Source organism: Tyto alba, unplaced genomic scaffold, assembly GCF_018691265.1.
Source record: "Tyto alba isolate M040663 unplaced genomic scaffold, T.alba_DEE_v4.0 Super-Scaffold_22, whole genome shotgun sequence".
Lineage (NCBI taxonomy): Eukaryota > Metazoa > Chordata > Aves > Strigiformes > Tytonidae > Tyto > Tyto alba.
Genome location: NW_024881296.1, coordinates 36,147,159 through 36,164,779, shown reverse-complemented (window position 1 = coordinate 36,164,779; position 17,621 = coordinate 36,147,159). Strand labels below are relative to the sequence as shown.

The window sequence follows — 17,621 nt, the reverse complement described above, 5'->3', positions numbered from 1 at the left end:
CTTATTTTGAAAAACAAAACTATGTTGTCTAGCAGGTATCTAAAATACTGCCTGACAGCCTTCAGTGAGGATTTCTTCTAGCTTCTGTCCCTGTGCACATTTAGTACATGACATGTACATATGCATCAGAGTTGGCTAAGTTAAGTAGTTTTGTAAATTCCTGTCTCGCAAACAGCTCATCAATTACTATTACAGTAAAAATATATTACCAAGAGTGGAGAGAAAAAAAAAAAAAAAAAAAAAAAAAAAAGAAGCCAGAAAAATAGCAAAAATTTATTTTGTTCTCTAAATTAGCATCTTAGCATCTTTTGAGAGTTGATTAGTGACAGGGATATATATAAATACATAAACATTCACACAGCAATACAAATTTTAAACATTTCCCAGTAATAATACAGTTCAACACATTTCACCTCCTTCAAAATACTAAAAATAGCAAAAATATTTTTACTTGTGAAAATTCTCATCTGTTTCCTCCAAATGCAAGAGAATCTCTTCTGCACAATCTACCGATGGAGCTTCAGTGATTTTTTCCTTCACACTCTGCAGCAACTGTCTAAGCATAGATTGTAACAGAGCTTCATCTTCACTTGTAAAGTGAGACATCTGTATAAAGCAAATATAAGAATAACAAGATCTCATAGTTTTTGGTTCTTTCCTCCTCTCAAGGTGCTACAAAAAGCATAAATCCCTTAAATTGCCATTTTTTTCCTGTTATCAACAGCATGAGATTTTTCTATCAAAACACACAACTGCAGACAGAAAATATTTGATAGAGCTTATCTTCAGACTAACTGGAAACAAAACAATCAAATCAGTTTTAATAAACTTCCTGTTATCTTAGTATAATATTCTTAAATGAGATATTGCATTAGCAGTGTTCTTGTTTGTAGTTGCTTGAGGAATTGCTCATCAAATAGGCACAAGACTACACCATCATTTTATAAAAGGGGGTTTTTTACAGACATAATGACTATCTTGATGAGAAACCTCTACAAGTCTCAGCTGCTTCTCATCCACTATTACTACCCAGTTCTGATTTCTGAATCCCTCCACTCAGAGCTGTTGCCATAACCATGATCGAAGGTGCTGGTAGCTTTTGCAAGGGCCAAGTGAAATTATCAGAACTGTTTCATTTCCCTGATGTAATCAACTGCAGTGACCTGACAGAGTCCTGTCAATTTAACCCTACAGCTATTGGGAAAAACTGGGAGGAGCAGCAGCAGTGAGAAACTGGAAACATCTGTCAAGTGCAGAAGACGGTCTGATTGGTTTTATTTTCAAGGGTTTCAAAAAACCCAAAAGCTCCATTTCTATCTTGATTCATTAATTAATGTAAATTCATGGCTTAAATGTCTTTAAATGCCAATGAATACTTCCAAGCCCCAGTGGCAGTTCTAGCTTATATAGTTCTAGCCTACTGAGGAAAAATGATTTAGAGACCTTTGCCTTTCTTAATTAAAAAAAAAAAAAAAAAAAAAGTTAATCAAAGACTCTCTAAGCAGCTGTGAATAAAAAAAAAATGCAGACTTGGAAGAGACAATATAATAAATCACTTCGTCAGACTTAAACATTATTAACTAACAAAAAAAAAATCTAAGCCATATAGCACCAGCTGGAAGAGTTACCATTTATGAAAGGTAACAGTTCCTTGAGTTAGCAGTTCTCTGTGGTAAGCAACACAGTTGCTGAATACCTTAATGTTGATTATATTTGATGAAAGTAACACCATCATCTTACCAGAAATTGCATTAAAATGAAAAACAAAAAATAAAAGCACAACAAAATGAAAACCAACCAAACAAAAAAACCAACACAAATCCTTTACAATAATCTTTGATTTGCAGTCCTCTTATAGAGTCTCAAGATATTTAATCAAAGTCAATGCATAAAAATGTCCATAAAAAGGTCTATATAAACCACTCTCGTTTGACTGTAACATTGGATAAGATCCTAATCCCCTACAAAAAAACCTGAGTACTTCGGTATAACTAGGTATTTTTAAAAGTGCAAGCATCTGGATGGTGGTTGGCAATCTGTGCAAAGCCCCATTCAAATTACTCATAAAGACAAACCATGAGAATATTGCAGTTCCACCTCAAGTTAGCTTTGAAAAGTCTTATCTGACTTATGCAATCACTAACAGAGATACTTATCTTAAAATTGTAAACGTCTGTGGTTTGTTGTGTTTGGTTTTCTGGTGTTTGGTTGGTTGGTTGGTTTTTTTTCCCCAGCAGGCATATCCCCCTATTCAGTTTCCAGGCAAAATTTAAATGATCATTTTCTTTCTAAAAAAACCTTACATCGAGACCAGTTTGTGCAGCTTTGCAAATTCAAATTCATCTTCCCAGCACCGCCCCACAACTGCAAATCTTGCACCCAAACCCACGGGGTGATTCCAAAGCAGCCTGTTGCTGCCAGAATTTTCGTTACACAAGCCTTTGCTTGAGTAAGGTTTTGGAAAAAAAACAAAACAAAACAAAACAAAACAAAAAAAAAAAAAAACCAACAACAACAAAAAAAAGGTGGCAATTTTAGCAACAAACCAACGACAGCAGTTAACAGAAACACGAGTAGGGCAAGAATTCCTACCCCTTCTCGATTTTTACCGTCACTCATGCTTATGAGTTTTCGGCAGTAACCGGATTTCTAATGGCATCTCACGCATGAAAGAGCAGCTTGCCTTTTTAAAGGCGTCAGGAGAAGAGGCTGAACCTGACCAGGACCCCCCCCTCACACTACCGCTAAAAGCACGGGGGGGGGGGGGGGGGGGGGGGGGGGGCTTTGCCAGGGCACCCGGGACGCGCTCGCCCTGGCCGCCCGTTTCGCTCCGCGGTCCCCGGGGGTAGCCGAGGCGCCCCCGAGCCCGGCCCGGCCCGGCGCCGGAGCCCCGCGCTCCCGGTTCCGCCCAGCCCCGGGAGCCCGGCCAGGCCCCGCCGATTGCGGTGGGGGGGGGGGGGGGGGGGGGGGGGAGGCGTCGGCGTGCGCGGCCCTGGCCGGCTCCGTGTGCCCCCGAGCCCCTGCGGGCCGGCCGGAGTCACCTTGAGGCGGTGGCGGCCCTCCCCGTCACGGCGGGCGCGCGTCTCCCCGGGCGGCGGCCCTTAGCAACCGCCGGCGCCCGCTGCCGAGTCTCGCAGGGCCCGTAGCAACATCGCGAGAGGCCGGCGGGAGGGCCGGGCCCCCTCAGCCCTCCGCCTGCTCCTCCCTGCCCGGCCGGGGGGGGGCTCGGCCCTCCCTGGCTCCAGGCCCCGGCCCCCCCCCCCCTCCGCCAGAGCCCTCAGTCGCCGCAGGTTTCCCCGGCCACGGGGGGTGGCCGGCGCGGAGGAAGGCCGGGAGCCCCGGAGCGTCTCTGGCAAGGCTTCCAGGCACGGAACGGCCTCCTTTGCCACACGGAGGCTGTTTGGCCGTTGGCGGTCCTTCTTTTTGTCTTGTCTTGGTGGTCTCTGTGTTGTCGGCCAAGGCGAAAGGAAGGTGCGGAGTTATCGCACTGGTCTGCACTTTCCCCTCGTTCTCAGCGCTGTGATGCCTGTGCCCAGGCGAGGGAGAACGCATGGCTTGGGTGACTCGGACATGTTTACCAATAAGCGTACCCCCACAGCAAAACTGGCTAAAGATTCAGCTGGAGACAACTTGGCTCTCCCTGTCTTCAGGCCGGTGTGTCAGGGCTCACCTCTGTCAGGGCCAGGGTGGCCCCCCGCTTTCTGTGCAGCGTAGGTTTTCCACTGTAATCAAAGGAACACATTGATGCCATTATTCTCAATTTATATCAGTAGGGGAGCAGATTGTCTCAAGAAATAAAAATATGAACGGCAAGGTATTTTCAAGTGCTCATTACTGCTCTATCCCCTCCCGGGATGGAGGAAATACTACAAAAACAGCAAATAGTGTTGTGGGGTTTTTTTTTCTATTCAACAAATAAATGAATAACACAAATCGGTGAAAGCATTTTGATGTGAAATCATTTTCCATTAGCTTAGCTGTAACAAGACAAAAATGAGTTGTAATAAACACTCATAATGATGTTTGACAGTGCTTGCATGTAAGATGACACACTGTACATTTTATCCTTTACTCCTACCTACCTTTTTCTAATGATTTTGATAATGTCATCAATGCTAATCTCCTATGACATGTTCCTATAAGTACCTAAGCGTGGGGATCCATTCTCTCACAGTAAAATTACTAGCATGTTGTGGCCAAGCATGTAAAACAGTATTTCTGCTGAAAAGCTATGATTCGGGAATTGAAACATAAACCTGTTCCACTGCTAGTTCCTCAGAAACAAGATTTGGTCAGTTGCAATGGAGTCTCTGTGGTACCTTTAGCACTGTTCTCTCTTTAGTGCTTTGAAGTGGCCAGTGCCCTCAGGTACTCACAAAACAAAAACTGGAACGTTTGTCTGCTGACTGCTGCTTGCAAAGGATCCCGAGTAAACACCAGAGTCCTGTTAGCTCAGCGGTGCACTCTCCACATCTTCTAAATGCACTGTTTGGAATGGGCTGCAAGTGACAGCAGCTTATTCTTCATGCATGCCGGGATCATCTTTCACAGGCAACAGAGCAGTTTGCTGCTTTTCTGTCCCCATACCAACTGAGAAGTGCTGTGGTACAGCACTTCTAATTCCTCTATCACTTCACAAGCGCTGATTCAAGTGACAGCACCTCAATTTCATGGCTGGTATAGAATAAAGAAACTCAGTATTTATAACATTCAGAATTCCTAGTCCTTACTGAAACAGGCTCCATTTTAACATGTCCTTCCTATCTTATAAAACACCTTATAATACAAATTGCAGTTGTAGTGGAATCACAGAAAGGTGTTCTTATGGTACATGTGGTGTTTCTGAAATCCATTCCTTTCTACCGTCTTCTACCCTCTGTATTTCATCCAGTTTCTTTTGCCACATGTTTTGCAGCAATTGAAACCTGGAGTCCTTTCTCCTGAGCCAAGCTGGCAGATCTCAGGTGCCATTTGGTGTGATCATTAGGGTGCATCCAGGCAGATACTTTCTGCGGGTGATACTCCAGAGTGAGCAACATTATTCTGAAGTGCATTATGTTTACATGGATGGATGCCAGTCGCGAGAGAGGTTGCAATCACTGTGAAATTGCTCATGCAGATTTCACACAGGTGAAATTCCACTGTCTCTTGGACCAAGGGATCTTTCTCATTGGCAAAAAATATTCCAGATGTTCTCTCCCGATTGTATAAACAGGAAACCCCCTGACTCCTAACCCTCGCTCAGGAAAACATGAAATACAAACAAGTCTCCTCAGGATTTCTATGTTCGTAGGAAGTCACAGCGCTGACTTCTATAATTCTAGAAACTTAGAGGAAACATCAAATGCACCAGTTCTTAGAGTGTGTAGCATATAAGGTAATCAAAGTTTCAAACTGTGAAACATTATGGGGTTATGAGTCATTTAAGTATTACAGAGAAGTTTAATTTCCATACCTAAGGATTAATAAGATTCTCTCCCCATACCTTAAACATGTCCCAAAATTTGAATTACCAGTTTATGCCAAATTTCTGTAAATTTAAAATGTTCCTGCAGTGCCTCCAACATGGCAGGTCAGAAAGGAGGAAACTGTGGACAACAAAGGAATCTTATTTACAGCTAATGGTCGTAGTGGGAACAACTAGTCTTAGCGCTAATGTCATTACATTAGCATGTCATTTCTCTCCTTTCCTCTCTTTCTGCTCTGTTCTATTCTGCCCGGCCCTCTTCTCTTTTCCTTCATTGTAGCTGCCCACAAGACCACCCTTTTGTGGATGGCACACAATTGTCTGAAGACATTTTGATTTTATGTGGGTGATGTACAGCCATTAGTGTCTCCAAGAATGTTTAACTAAGACTTTCAGCAACTCAGTAGGTAGGGCCTTTGTTTTAGCAAACTAAAGGAATTATTTTTTAATATCAGATAGAATAACTTACCATAACCAGTATGTACTGAAATTCAACTTTATGCTTTTCCTTGGCTGATATGGTTTTCAAAGGAGTATATACCAAAGAAGAACTAAAGGGGAGGGCAAACTACACTTGACAAAAGATGAAACAAAACCATCTTTCTATACTCTATTCCAGAGCTTAATTGAGACCAGGAGTCAGGATAACCCCACTTTAGAGTTTCCCAAACTAGGGCTAAGATAGCTGTCAGGGAAGGAGAAGTAAGTGTGAAATCTGGCTCTGGAGATAACACAAGAAGCCTACACCACCTTTCTGAATATTCTGACAGCCCTTAGTCAGTTCTTGAGCCCCCAAATAAAAGATGAAGACACTTCATCAACCCTTTTATGATCGCTGTGGCATTTGTTGCCCACTCACATCACTATTCATGGGAGTTTCCCAAATTTGGAGGAACAATGAGCATGTTTTGAAACTTCATTAGACCATAATCTAATCATAAATATCAAAAAGGAAACTGCTTAAAATATTACTTCTGATGGGAAAGTCTTTTAAAATAATCTCTAAAGGAAATTTTCTATTTTGGCGACCATCTGTCCTTTCCTCCCTGTGCACTCTGGGGAAATACTAACCCATTACTAGATGTTTCCATTCAAACAATCAGGAATCAGGAGGGTAAATGGCTATGAGGGTTGCAGGCTGGATCACTTCATACTATCATATGTGCTTGGAAGGCTTATGTTAAAACATGTCCATACAGAATTTACATCGGTTCTATTAAGCAAAAAATACAGTATCATGGCTTTAGTCTAAAGTTACATCAGATGAGTTTGTACCTTAGTACTGAGAGCTAAGCCGATATGTGATGCATGTTAGCTCTTCCAGGAATCAAAAGTAAAATGGGGTCAGTTTGCTTATTTTGTAATTAAACTTCAGTTAGGCTGACATTTCATAAAGACTGAAGATCTTACGCTGCTATTCCTGATTTTTTTTTTTTTTGCCTGAGAAAAAGAAGTGAGAAACTGGCAGAAAATCAATAGGACTCTCGCATAACATTGTAAAGCACCAACTCGGAACCATCCTGCCCAATAACAATCAGGAACATTATTGATTAAAAATTTAACTTAGTGAATATATAGACAGTGATTTTTCCATCTGTATTTTATGAGACAGTTTTCAATAGATACTCTGCATGTGGTTGTAAAAGTAACTACTGGAACTGAGGTTCAGTGCAAGCGATAAAATCTACACTGCAATGCTAAGTAAGTGCCTCAATAAATCAAAGACAAAGTAAGCTTCTATGACAATATAAATATCCAAATGCCAATAAAATGATTATCTGATCCACAAATCTTTCCTGGTGAAACTTCAAGGAGCTAAGGACATATGTGTCACTGACTCTTATTGGCCTTAGGCAAATCTCTTAACATTGGACTTAAATCTTTACTGGAAATTGAGGATAATAAAATTATCTTTATATGCCATTATGAAAATTAATGTCGGAGAAGTACAATATAATAACCAAGTAGCATCATAACTCTGATTTATTTGTCATTTCTTTTCTAATTAATATCTTGGTCCTTTTTTTTATCATGTGTCTCCTGAAGGTGGCAGCAGTATTCAAGAGTTACATGGATGTTTGACTTTTGAACCTATTGACCTGTAATACATAATTTCTTTCAATGTAAATGTGTATTTAAGGCTATTTATAAAATGCCAAAATCAAACTTTGATGGCATAGATATTGTAGTTATGGACATGTGATGCAGAATATCCCCACAGAACATGAAGAAAATATGTTGACCTGGGGTGATGGGATTACTTATTATTTTGTCTGGTAAAAAATCAGAAGCTAAAGGAATATTCCTAAACTATTAAATATTCTTAATTACCATTTTACTGTTACTTGCAGTTAAAGTTATCCATTTCATTAGCTTCAGTGAAGTCTGGATCATGTACTTTTGTGAACTGAACTGCTAGCTCATTTGTGGGCACTACATTAGCACTTCAAAACACTACAGATATTATCTGTGATCACTGAAGTAAGATTATAGCCTGTCTATAGGGTTCCTTTCAGTTCCATTCCTCCATTTGATCTTAATCGTTTATAATCACTGCTAGAGTCACTTAGGCCAACTGTGTCTCACACCAGCATCTCAGGGTTTTAATTCAAAAGGAATCTTTAACACTTCTTCCTTTTGCCTTAGATTCAATACACTTTGCATTACTGTGAAATGCTTTTGCTACTGAGGTGAGGCAATTGCATCAACATTAGAAATAGGAAGCAATTTAGAGAACTCTCTTCTCCTTTCATTTTGATAGCAGTTGCCTGATCAGGGACTTGCAGATCCCAGCTGCAGTCTGAATGGAGAATCATGGAAGCCAGCAAAGACATCTCTGCTGCAGGGCTCTCCTCCCCTTCATCTTTCACTGCAGGACGGCATAACATTAGGTGACTCTCGTGCCCGCCAGCCTTCTGTCAGTTCCAGCTCTGCTCTGCTCTCACAGCACATCCAGAACAGGGGCCCAAATTCTGGTACTACTGTTCCAGAAAGGCCACTTTTGATGAAGGGATTTGCATAGCCGCCAATGGCCATGCTGCCAAAGGAGGTGCCAGATAGAGGCAGGGGCTTCCCTGCCAGTCTTCACTGGTTCAAGTGGACCTCTGAAATCCTCTCATACTTTCAGAACTGAGGGTCTCATCCTGAGAGAAAAGAAAGAAACTGCATTTGTTATAAATGTAATCTCCCTACCTAATTGTGCAAGGAACACAAAAGCTACAATTTTTAATTATGCTAACAGACTTTATTACATTGTGGTTCCCAAGGAGTCTGCTCAGCAAACCTGGTGGCCTTTTTTGTAGTTGTATGTGAATATTTTGTGCCTTAGAATTGTCTGTCTTTCTTCTTGTCCTCCCCAATTACTGTCTGTGGTACCTTGCAAACTTTGATATCCTGAAGTTGAATATTTTTATAATTGCTTGATTTTGTGCTCATCTTTTTTACATTATCACTGAAGTAACTTCCTTCAGACTTCCTCCCAAGATCAGCATTACTTCTTGTACCTGTCACGCTGACATTTCCAGAATTCATTCATCAGCTCTTCAAAGCTGCTAATGTGGTATTCTGTTGAGACAACAACTGCTATTCCTTTTTGGATTTCTATTTGTCTTAGATTTCACTAAAATGTGTCATTGCTATCACTTCATCTATTATACCATCTATACTATAAAGCCTATGTAAGTGGTTCTCTGTTGAGCCACCACACCTCTGTCCTCTGTTTTCCATCTGTCTTCAGAAAACTGTATCCGTCCAGATAAACTACATCTTTCCTTACCCAATGGCTTATTCTGCTATAGTTCTGAATCCCACAATCAAACACAATACAATTTCCTTCCTCCACCATCACACCAAGTGCCTTCTGTAATCTTAATATTTGCAGGGAGTCAAATACTTGAGACATTTGCTATTGTTTTATAGTCTTTTGTTAATATAAGTTATAGTCTTCTTTTTAAGAGTTTCTTCTAGAAGTACAGATTAATCTAGCCAGATATGACGCGCAGAAAACTTAGTCCTCTTAATTTTTGGAACGCTGTAAAATGCTTGAAAAATAAGCAAGTCATGCTCATTGCTGCTATTTTGAAATTATACTCTTTTGTAAGACTTGCCCAGGAAGACAGAATTTGGCCCGTACTTTGCCATGCTTTATTCCTCTGTGTACTTTCAGCAACATGAGCTGTGTGCTTTGTTTTTCAAATATTTTGCGCCCTAGCAAACTGTGACTTCCTCAAACATCAAAGTGATGTTTTAAAAGAAATAGTAAAAGCATTGCTTGGTAACAACACTGTTTATTTAAACTCCAGAAAGCACTTTTTTTACTTTTTCTTTTATTTCACTTAGATAATGTCTGGGATCCTAACAGAATTTTACACCTGAGAAATGTTTTTGGAGCTTCTCTGAACAAATACCATGTCTGAAGTAAAGAAAGATGAATGAAGAAAAGCACCAGTCCTGAATGTCTTCACACACACACACAAAGGTCTTTTAATGAAAACTGATCTTAAGATTGTTGTGTAACAGCATCTGTTGTGCAGTGGAATCTCACTGGTAACACACAGACATCCCTTAAGATAATGAATCACATTTCATTGGAGAAGTACAAAAATATGTGTTACAGTTTTATATTATCTCTTGTATAATTCCAGTGAATTTTAGTGTTAAGGATTAATTTGATTCAATAAGTCTGCAAATACGTTTCTCTGACATGAATAATAATCTCTAAGTAACAAACAGAATACTTAATATTTTTGTTGACATTTATTTTAGTGCTCTCGTGGTGTGAGTAAAGTTCCAATAGAGACATGGCTTTACCAGTCAAACTCATTTCAGCAAGGAGTAAGACAAATACATCTATGTCTTGATACACCATTGCAGTAACTGTTACAAATTTTGTAATGCATATTTTATCACAGACTAGATCATTGTCCCCAAAAGATATTGGCAAGTAAATAAAATATTAGCCATATATTACTTTATTTTAGTATATTGAGAAAAAAAGTAATTTTTATGAAAGCAATATGGCTTGCAGCAAAATGAAGAAATCAGTCCACAGACCAGGCATAACAGAAAATATTAGGGCTCTCTGCCAGTGCTCTAGGATGCAAAAGTGCAAAGCTACATTCAGATGGACAGGTCTTGCCTCCTGCTGATCAGGACTTTGAAGGTTACAACCTGTTTGACACAAAATGTCCTGATTTTTTTAATACCTATCTTAAAACTCAGAGGAAAATTAAACAGCCTGCAAAAAATATAGCCTCCCTCTTCAGTTCAGAAAGCTCATCTCTTCAATTCTTTTTAAGGGAACCACTTCCTCCATCTGGGCGATTGCACTTAGGCATGCCTGTTCGGGGCAACTACTGGAAAAAACATGTACCGAGTGCCTGTTCTCCTCAGTCAGAAGTTTATTTAAATCCACAAGGTCTCTTGATTCAGGAGATACCTTTTTCCCCAAATTTACGAATGGTCTTGTTTACTACACCAGACCTGCAGCATACAAATCAGTGCTGCTGAGGGGGGAGAGCTGTGATTCTGGGGTGGGAGAAGTCAAGTAATGATGGGGGTCAGACCTTCATAACCTGGCTTTAGAGTCAAAGAAAATAACAGCATATCCTTATTTGAAAAGGCTGAGTGTAATCTTCAATCCTTTCACATAATGAATATCTCATCTGTAAAATGGGTTTTGTGAACTTGTAATGACTTGATTGAAGACTGATTATTCTGCTTGGAATCCTTGGAGCACTCCTGTAGCAAAGCAAAATATGCTAATAATGTGATCATTAGTATTTTAAACTCTGTTTCCCTTTTGGCAAGCTCTTTCTGCTTCACTTGGGTTTCTGGGCTTGCACTGGAGAATAATGTGATAGCTGAAGGGAAGAATCCTTGTGGACGTAGACTCTAAGCTGGTGTATGTTGATTAACTTGATTTATGCTGATGGATCTATCTTAAATTACACCAGTGGAGGTTTCAACCTCAGTTTTAAGGAGGATATACTCATGGCTGAGTAGTTCTTGGCAAAGTTCTCAAAAAACTTTAAAAATACATTCCTGGTTAGTTTTCAGCATAATTTTGCTAGCTACTCTAATGCTTCATAGCGTTCATAGCACTAAATAATTGTAATACCACTGTGTTTCATACTCTTTATTTTACTGCTTACGCACCATATGGTATTGATGTGTATTATATTGCATATAACTCAATACAATAAACATAACGTTGAAAAACAGAGTTGGTGCATTTTTTTTTATTACAGGTAGGTTACCTACTGTGATGAAAATAATATAAAAATATAGGGAAATTATTATTCCCTTTCTTCCTACTTTTTATTCAAGAAATAACCCATAGTAAATTAGGTGCAATCTTCATGAAATTTTATACAAACATAGATCTTGGTATAAAACAGTAAATAAAGTCTGCTAGAATTTTATGGGGTTTACACTTGATTTTTAAAATTAGCTCATGTTTGTAATGCTTTACCTCAGAGGTTACTTGAAGATCTGTCCTGAGGTTTATTGCACATTCTCAGTTGTTTCTGAAGGCAATGGATGCCAAGAATCTCACATTACAGAACTGTACCATTTATCCTTTCTCTTATTTACCCATATGTAGAATTTTATGCATTTTAACCAGGACACACCAATTCCTATCCATCAGAGACTGAAATACTCATCTAAGCTTACCGAAATGAGCTGTCATCTGCAGATGACTGTGATTACTTACAGAAATATACTGCATGGCTCTCATTTTGTAGGCTTGATTCCGGAATGGGACCTGATATCCAAAAGGGACCACTGAAATAGCATTTTTTAAGCAGTGCATGGGAAGGTTCAGTGACCCAAGGCCCTCATCTCACTCTTACTCATATTTTTGCCTTCTCCCCACATACTGAACAAGGAAGATGCAGGTAGAAAAAATAAAATGAGGGAGTGTCCCTCAAGTCCTGCTCTGGTGCTTAAGTGCTTTATTCAGGCCTGCAGGCATGTGCCTCTCTCTACTTTCAGTATCCAGAGTCCATATTCTCTCCTGAGGGTAAGTGCCCATCAAGACTGCTTGAAAAAGCTAAGCAAAGTTCCTGGTGTCTTTTCAGAGTGTGCCCTAGCTCTGTCTGAGGAGATTAGCAGTGGAAGATCTGCATATCAGGCATCCTCCAGCCTGAGGGACCTCAAACCTTCATGTCTTAGCAAAGTCCCCATCAGCAGTCGGTAATGTGAGCACCGCAGGGAGGAAAAGAAAGTTTTCCCAAAGCGATGCTGAATTCCTGTAGCTGAAAGGTACATGGAGGGATGGAGCTTGGCTGTAGCATTGTGGTTAAGTACTGATGTGGGAGGCCAGTACTTTTCCTTTTATTACTCTTAAGCCTGGTGACTGTTTAATATAAAATGCATGATCAGTCCTGACAGTAGAGACAGGCTCATTTCACTCCTACCTAAGTGTCCGAGTGGATCTGCAGAGCCAAGCTCCCCCTCATTGGCTTTCCCGCCCTCTTTGGCAGATGCTGATCTCCTTCACAAATTCTCAGCAGGAAAAGAGGAAAGTCCTGCTGAGCCTAGCCTGCTCCTCACCAACTATAAATCTCTCCTAGGAGCAGGTTTGTGTTGAATTCCCAGTTTCTAGGGCTGATATAGATAGCGTCAGTGAGCACTGTGAGACTAAATCAGGGAAAAAGGTATGCAGGCGTTTGGGATATTTGAAGCCACACCGGAGGTTGCTTCATAATTTTCAGTCTGGCATATAAAGTTTACCAATTCCTGTTGATACCAGAGCTCCTTCTCAATCTGATCCTAAATGTTTTCCATTTTTCACAAGTGCCTCTTTCTCTACTTAATTCTCTCTAGGTCAATGACAGTTCTTATACCCATTTCTGATACCTATGATAAAATAATAAGGATAGGATGTATAAGATATGTCATATCTTTATACAAGCATAATTCTCTTTTTCAAATTGTCACTTATTTTGTATAAATGAAAGGCTTTTTATCAGACAGATGTTATAGCAAATTACAACCTACCTGGGGTACAGAAGGGAGCGAAAGTCAATCTGGATCAAATGTACAAGGAACTGCTTATATATGCTGTATTTTAGAAGTTTTATCTGAAAGAATGGCAGCCTGTAGGAAAAGTTCAGCCAGCCATTCACTTCATCTGTCTGTCAAAGATGATTTGTGTGTTATTTAATAAGTTAACAGAACTTGTCATCTCCCAACGCTACATACTGCTTATATCTGAGCACCAAAGCCTTGGTTCATAATACATTATGCAGACAAATTTGTCCTGGATATTTTTTCCAATGTCAATAATACTAGCTTTGTCTTAAAGCTCTTAACTATTTAACAGCAACACAAGACCAGTGGAGCTACTTCACCTGAATCCTCCTTCTCTACAGTTTTATGCTAGTGTAACTCAACTATCAGAGGGAAATCACATCTATCTACCCTGGCACTAGGACCTAGTCGTGCTTGGAAATATAAAAACATATGGCGCAGGATCTTTGGAAGGAGGTCCAGGTCCAGGTCCAGGCTCCCTGCAACTATTGCTATTCAGCCTGCTGCAACTGTGATTCCCTGGAATTTTAAACAGAGACATTGCAGCAGCTCATTGGGAATAAGTGAAGCTGTTCAAGTGCTGATTATTCCAGCAGAGCCTGAACAAATTAATTAATAATTAGGTGTGAAATTAATGTACACCTTCTGTTTTCCCTAGTACTTTTCCCATGTTGCTAATTTGCTTCTGCACCACCAAGGGACATAGTAGATTTAAAGAACATATGTGGGAATGAGCTAAAAGTCTCCCCAGGTAAACCTTGTTACATTTTCTAGCTTTTTAAATATTGTATAGAACTTTGTCTTAACTCTTTAAAATGTCTTACTCCTTAAGTTTTAAATATTTTTAGTGCCTGTTTAAGCAAGACTTAATTTGCTAATGAGAAAGAGAAAATAGTGCTTTGTCTTTGTGTTATATTATGCTATATAGATATTTAGAATGTTATTTCATTTTGCCTTATCCTGGATGTTTACATTTCAAATGTATTGTTTGAGGGTGTTTATATAGAATGTACTAACTGAAAATGTGATTCAGTTAGGGCTGAAGTATTGTGTATGATATAGCAATGTCTTGTTGGAGGGATTTTACATGTTTTTGTATGTTAAGCAGGTTTTACTCAGAGATAGTGTTTTGTGAATCTTTACAATGAGAAATACATAAATGAAGCTGAGTGGACCTGATGGCCTCCCTATGAGCACTTAATTATAAACTGCACAAAAATGCAGCATGAATATTAGAGACATTTTAGTGACATTATAGCTTTGACTCTCACATACAATATAGGGTGTGGGAAGACCTCTTGGAAATCTGAGGTGACACAAGATGAAGTCTGAATCTCTGTTCCTCTTAAAAGGTGATGTTAGGGACTTTTTGCTCTAACTGGCTATTTCTGGGCCCTTTACTATGTATAAGGCTATGCCCAATCTTTGTCTTAGTGCTCATTCTGTTAACTCAGACAGTGACTTCTGTTTTCGGTAGTCTTACTTTTTTTGACCACTCCAGGCTACTGGAGAAGAAGATATATGTAGCACAAGGGAAATTATGTAAGTGTTGAAACGTCCATGAGAGTAGGTAGAAGCAAGACTCTTGACAAGTTTAAGAATCATCCATTACTGTAGGAGCAATACATGACACATAAGAAGATGAAAGGTTCTTTCCCTTTTCATAGAACTCAAGAGAATAGGAAATCCTCTTTTCATAAGCAGAAGGATGTCTACAGTCCCCTTCCCAGTCTTACCTCTTCTTGAATGTACTTGACCTGGTAGGGAAGTTTAGCAGGTCTTTACAAGATTGCTTTGTTGCTTGTTTTGATTTTGGTGATATTCAGGTATCTCATTTCTGCTCCAGTCAAGAGTACCATTTTGTTCAGCTAGGTACCTCAAAAGGTGAAATTACTTTTCACGCACTCTAGCAGTCTTTGAAGTAGCTCATTTATAATGCATATAATTTCTCAAACTGTTCTTATTGCATATACTAAGCAAATAATCTGAGCAAAATCAAGCTAACCCATCTTGTTCAGATTAGCCTTCTTGCCAGCATGTTAGCAGAGGGACTTCTGTGGTCCCCAAACCTGTTTATTTTAGTGATGTACCAAAAGGTAGCACATTCCTTTCTTTGGATGCTATTTACCATCAAAAGATCTAGGAATAATCTGAAAGGTAAATAGTTAGTCTACTTGTAAACCATAGTAGGAATATATGCCAACATTTAGGTTTACAAAAGGTAGTATTTGCATATAAATTCAAAGAACAGTTTACGTAAAGATTTTTAAAAGGCTGATTCATCAAAAATCAGTTACAAAAATAAATTAGGATTAAACAGAATCTAAATGTTATGGCTGGACTTAAGTGGCTTGATTATACTTTTAAATGTCTGACTCTGTGTTTCCACAGTCCTAATAATCTGAATTTGTATTTCTTCCAAAAAATTGTTTCTGCTGTTTATCCCATTTGAATAAATATTTGTGCTTGGACTGGCTGGCAGGGGGAGGGAGGCGAAACTCTTCCAATGAAGTCACTGCTGGTGAATTCCCTGAGCAGCACCTGCCATGTGGAAGGTGGCATGTGTCCGGATGAGGGACTATGCCCTCAGCAGTAGCTACAGAGTTGGTCTGTGCCTGCTGAGGCTCGTCACTTCCCAGGAAGACAAATTTTAAGGGACTCTCTGTGCAGTCTTAGGTTAAAAAATTGTTAGTGCAAGCTTATTATTATTATGGATGTCAGTAGTTTTCTCATGTCACTGTTCAGTTTCTTCACATCTCTTCTCATAATCCCTTTCTAAGGCCAGCCATTCTGCTTCATCCGTGCAGGTGGAATTTCCAGATTAAAATAGGACCATGTATTCCATGCCCGTGTTTAATCATCTTTTCTGATTACGGATCCTTCACTTTAACCAGAAAGTTTTTCTGAGCAATAACTTTCTCTTCAGTGTTAACTTATCAGTATATACAGGTATACCTATGGCTGTGTAGAATAGCTGTTCATAGTTATAACAATATTTCCAGATTTCATCAAATTAACAAATTGGCCTTCACTAATAACTCAGGTCACTCTTTGCTTGTCATGTTGTTTGATTTATTTGCTTGGTTTAGGAATGGAAACTGTGCCTCTGTTTAGCTTTGTCTCTCATCTAATATAATAGGTAGGTAAGTATATAGATACATTTGCGGAAAAGAAATTTAACTTAAACCTCTGTATCCCACTGAAGAGGAAGAATAAATTTTACTGAACTAACTGGAATGCTTGTAGTCTGTGGTTGCTATATGCCTTCAATAGTACAATATGTTTGAAGGCCTGATAGCAACAAAGGGAGGGAGGGGACTGGGACTGTCCTCCTTTTGCCTGGCCCTGGCACACACTACTTGCCACCACACCATTTCTCATTCTTCATGTTCTGATTCAGTGTTACATCTGATTACATCAGATTCAGGAATACATCTCTCTGACACCTAGATGTTACTGCTTTCAGATAAGAAAAAGAACCAGATGTCATTATCTACTAAAAAAGATCAACATGAGAACATATATTTCTTCCCCCTTGTTTATTATGTCATACATATTTTTCAGTCTTTCCAGTCTCTATGTAGTTAAGAGAAGCTCTGGGTTCCTAACAGCCTTGAAGTTCACAGTATTCTAGTATATGCTACTATAGTAGCAGAATGGAAGACACTGCCTTTTATATATCTGTGATTTATTTTTTTTTCTCTTATAATTGGCCTACTTCCTTCCTCTTGCCACCAAAGCAACACCTTTCCTCTTTGTCTCTTCTGCTTTTTTGCTTTCAGTTTTGCTTGAATTTGTAATGGAAATAGGAAAATGGGAGAGATTCATAGGGTACTTGGAGGATCATAAATCCCTGCAGCTCTTATCAGAGCTCTGTGGGTTACCAGCTCTGTTCTTCATTCCTCTCTGCTGCACCAGGCTCTTCCTCCTTCCTCTGCCTTGATGCAGCTTCCTACAATCTCTCTTCCCTTCCCTATCAGTTTGGAGCAGAGTTCAGCATGTATCATTACCTTAGACGTGCCTCAGAGGAGAAAGCCCCAAAGTTGATATTCTTCTTTACAAGGTCTGCCTGGCCTCCTCCTTTACTATTTTTTTTTTCTCCTGTTAGGCATAGAAA

The 17,621-nt window shown here is 39.6% G+C and overlaps 1 protein-coding gene across 8 annotated transcripts in view; it reads right to left on the bottom strand.

Moving 5' to 3' along the window:
• Positions 1-3,174, bottom strand: part of TBC1D32 (TBC1 domain family member 32) — a 90,416-nt gene extending 87,242 nt beyond the window's left edge. For 7 of the 8 annotated variants that reach the window (XM_032998089.2, XM_032998093.2, XM_032998092.2 and 4 more), the window contains exons 1-2: positions 2,593-2,912; positions 452-606 (exon numbers count right to left, since the gene is read on the bottom strand). In XM_032998089.2, coding sequence (XP_032853980.2) covers positions 452-606; positions 2,593-2,619 — 182 coding nt within the window. In that variant the 5' untranslated portion in view covers positions 2,620-2,912. Of the gene's footprint in view, positions 1-451; positions 607-2,592; positions 2,913-3,041 lie in introns of those variants that run through there. The other variant, XM_032998091.2, reaches the window with a different exon arrangement.
• Between the last annotated feature and the right edge of the window lie 14,447 nt (positions 3,175-17,621).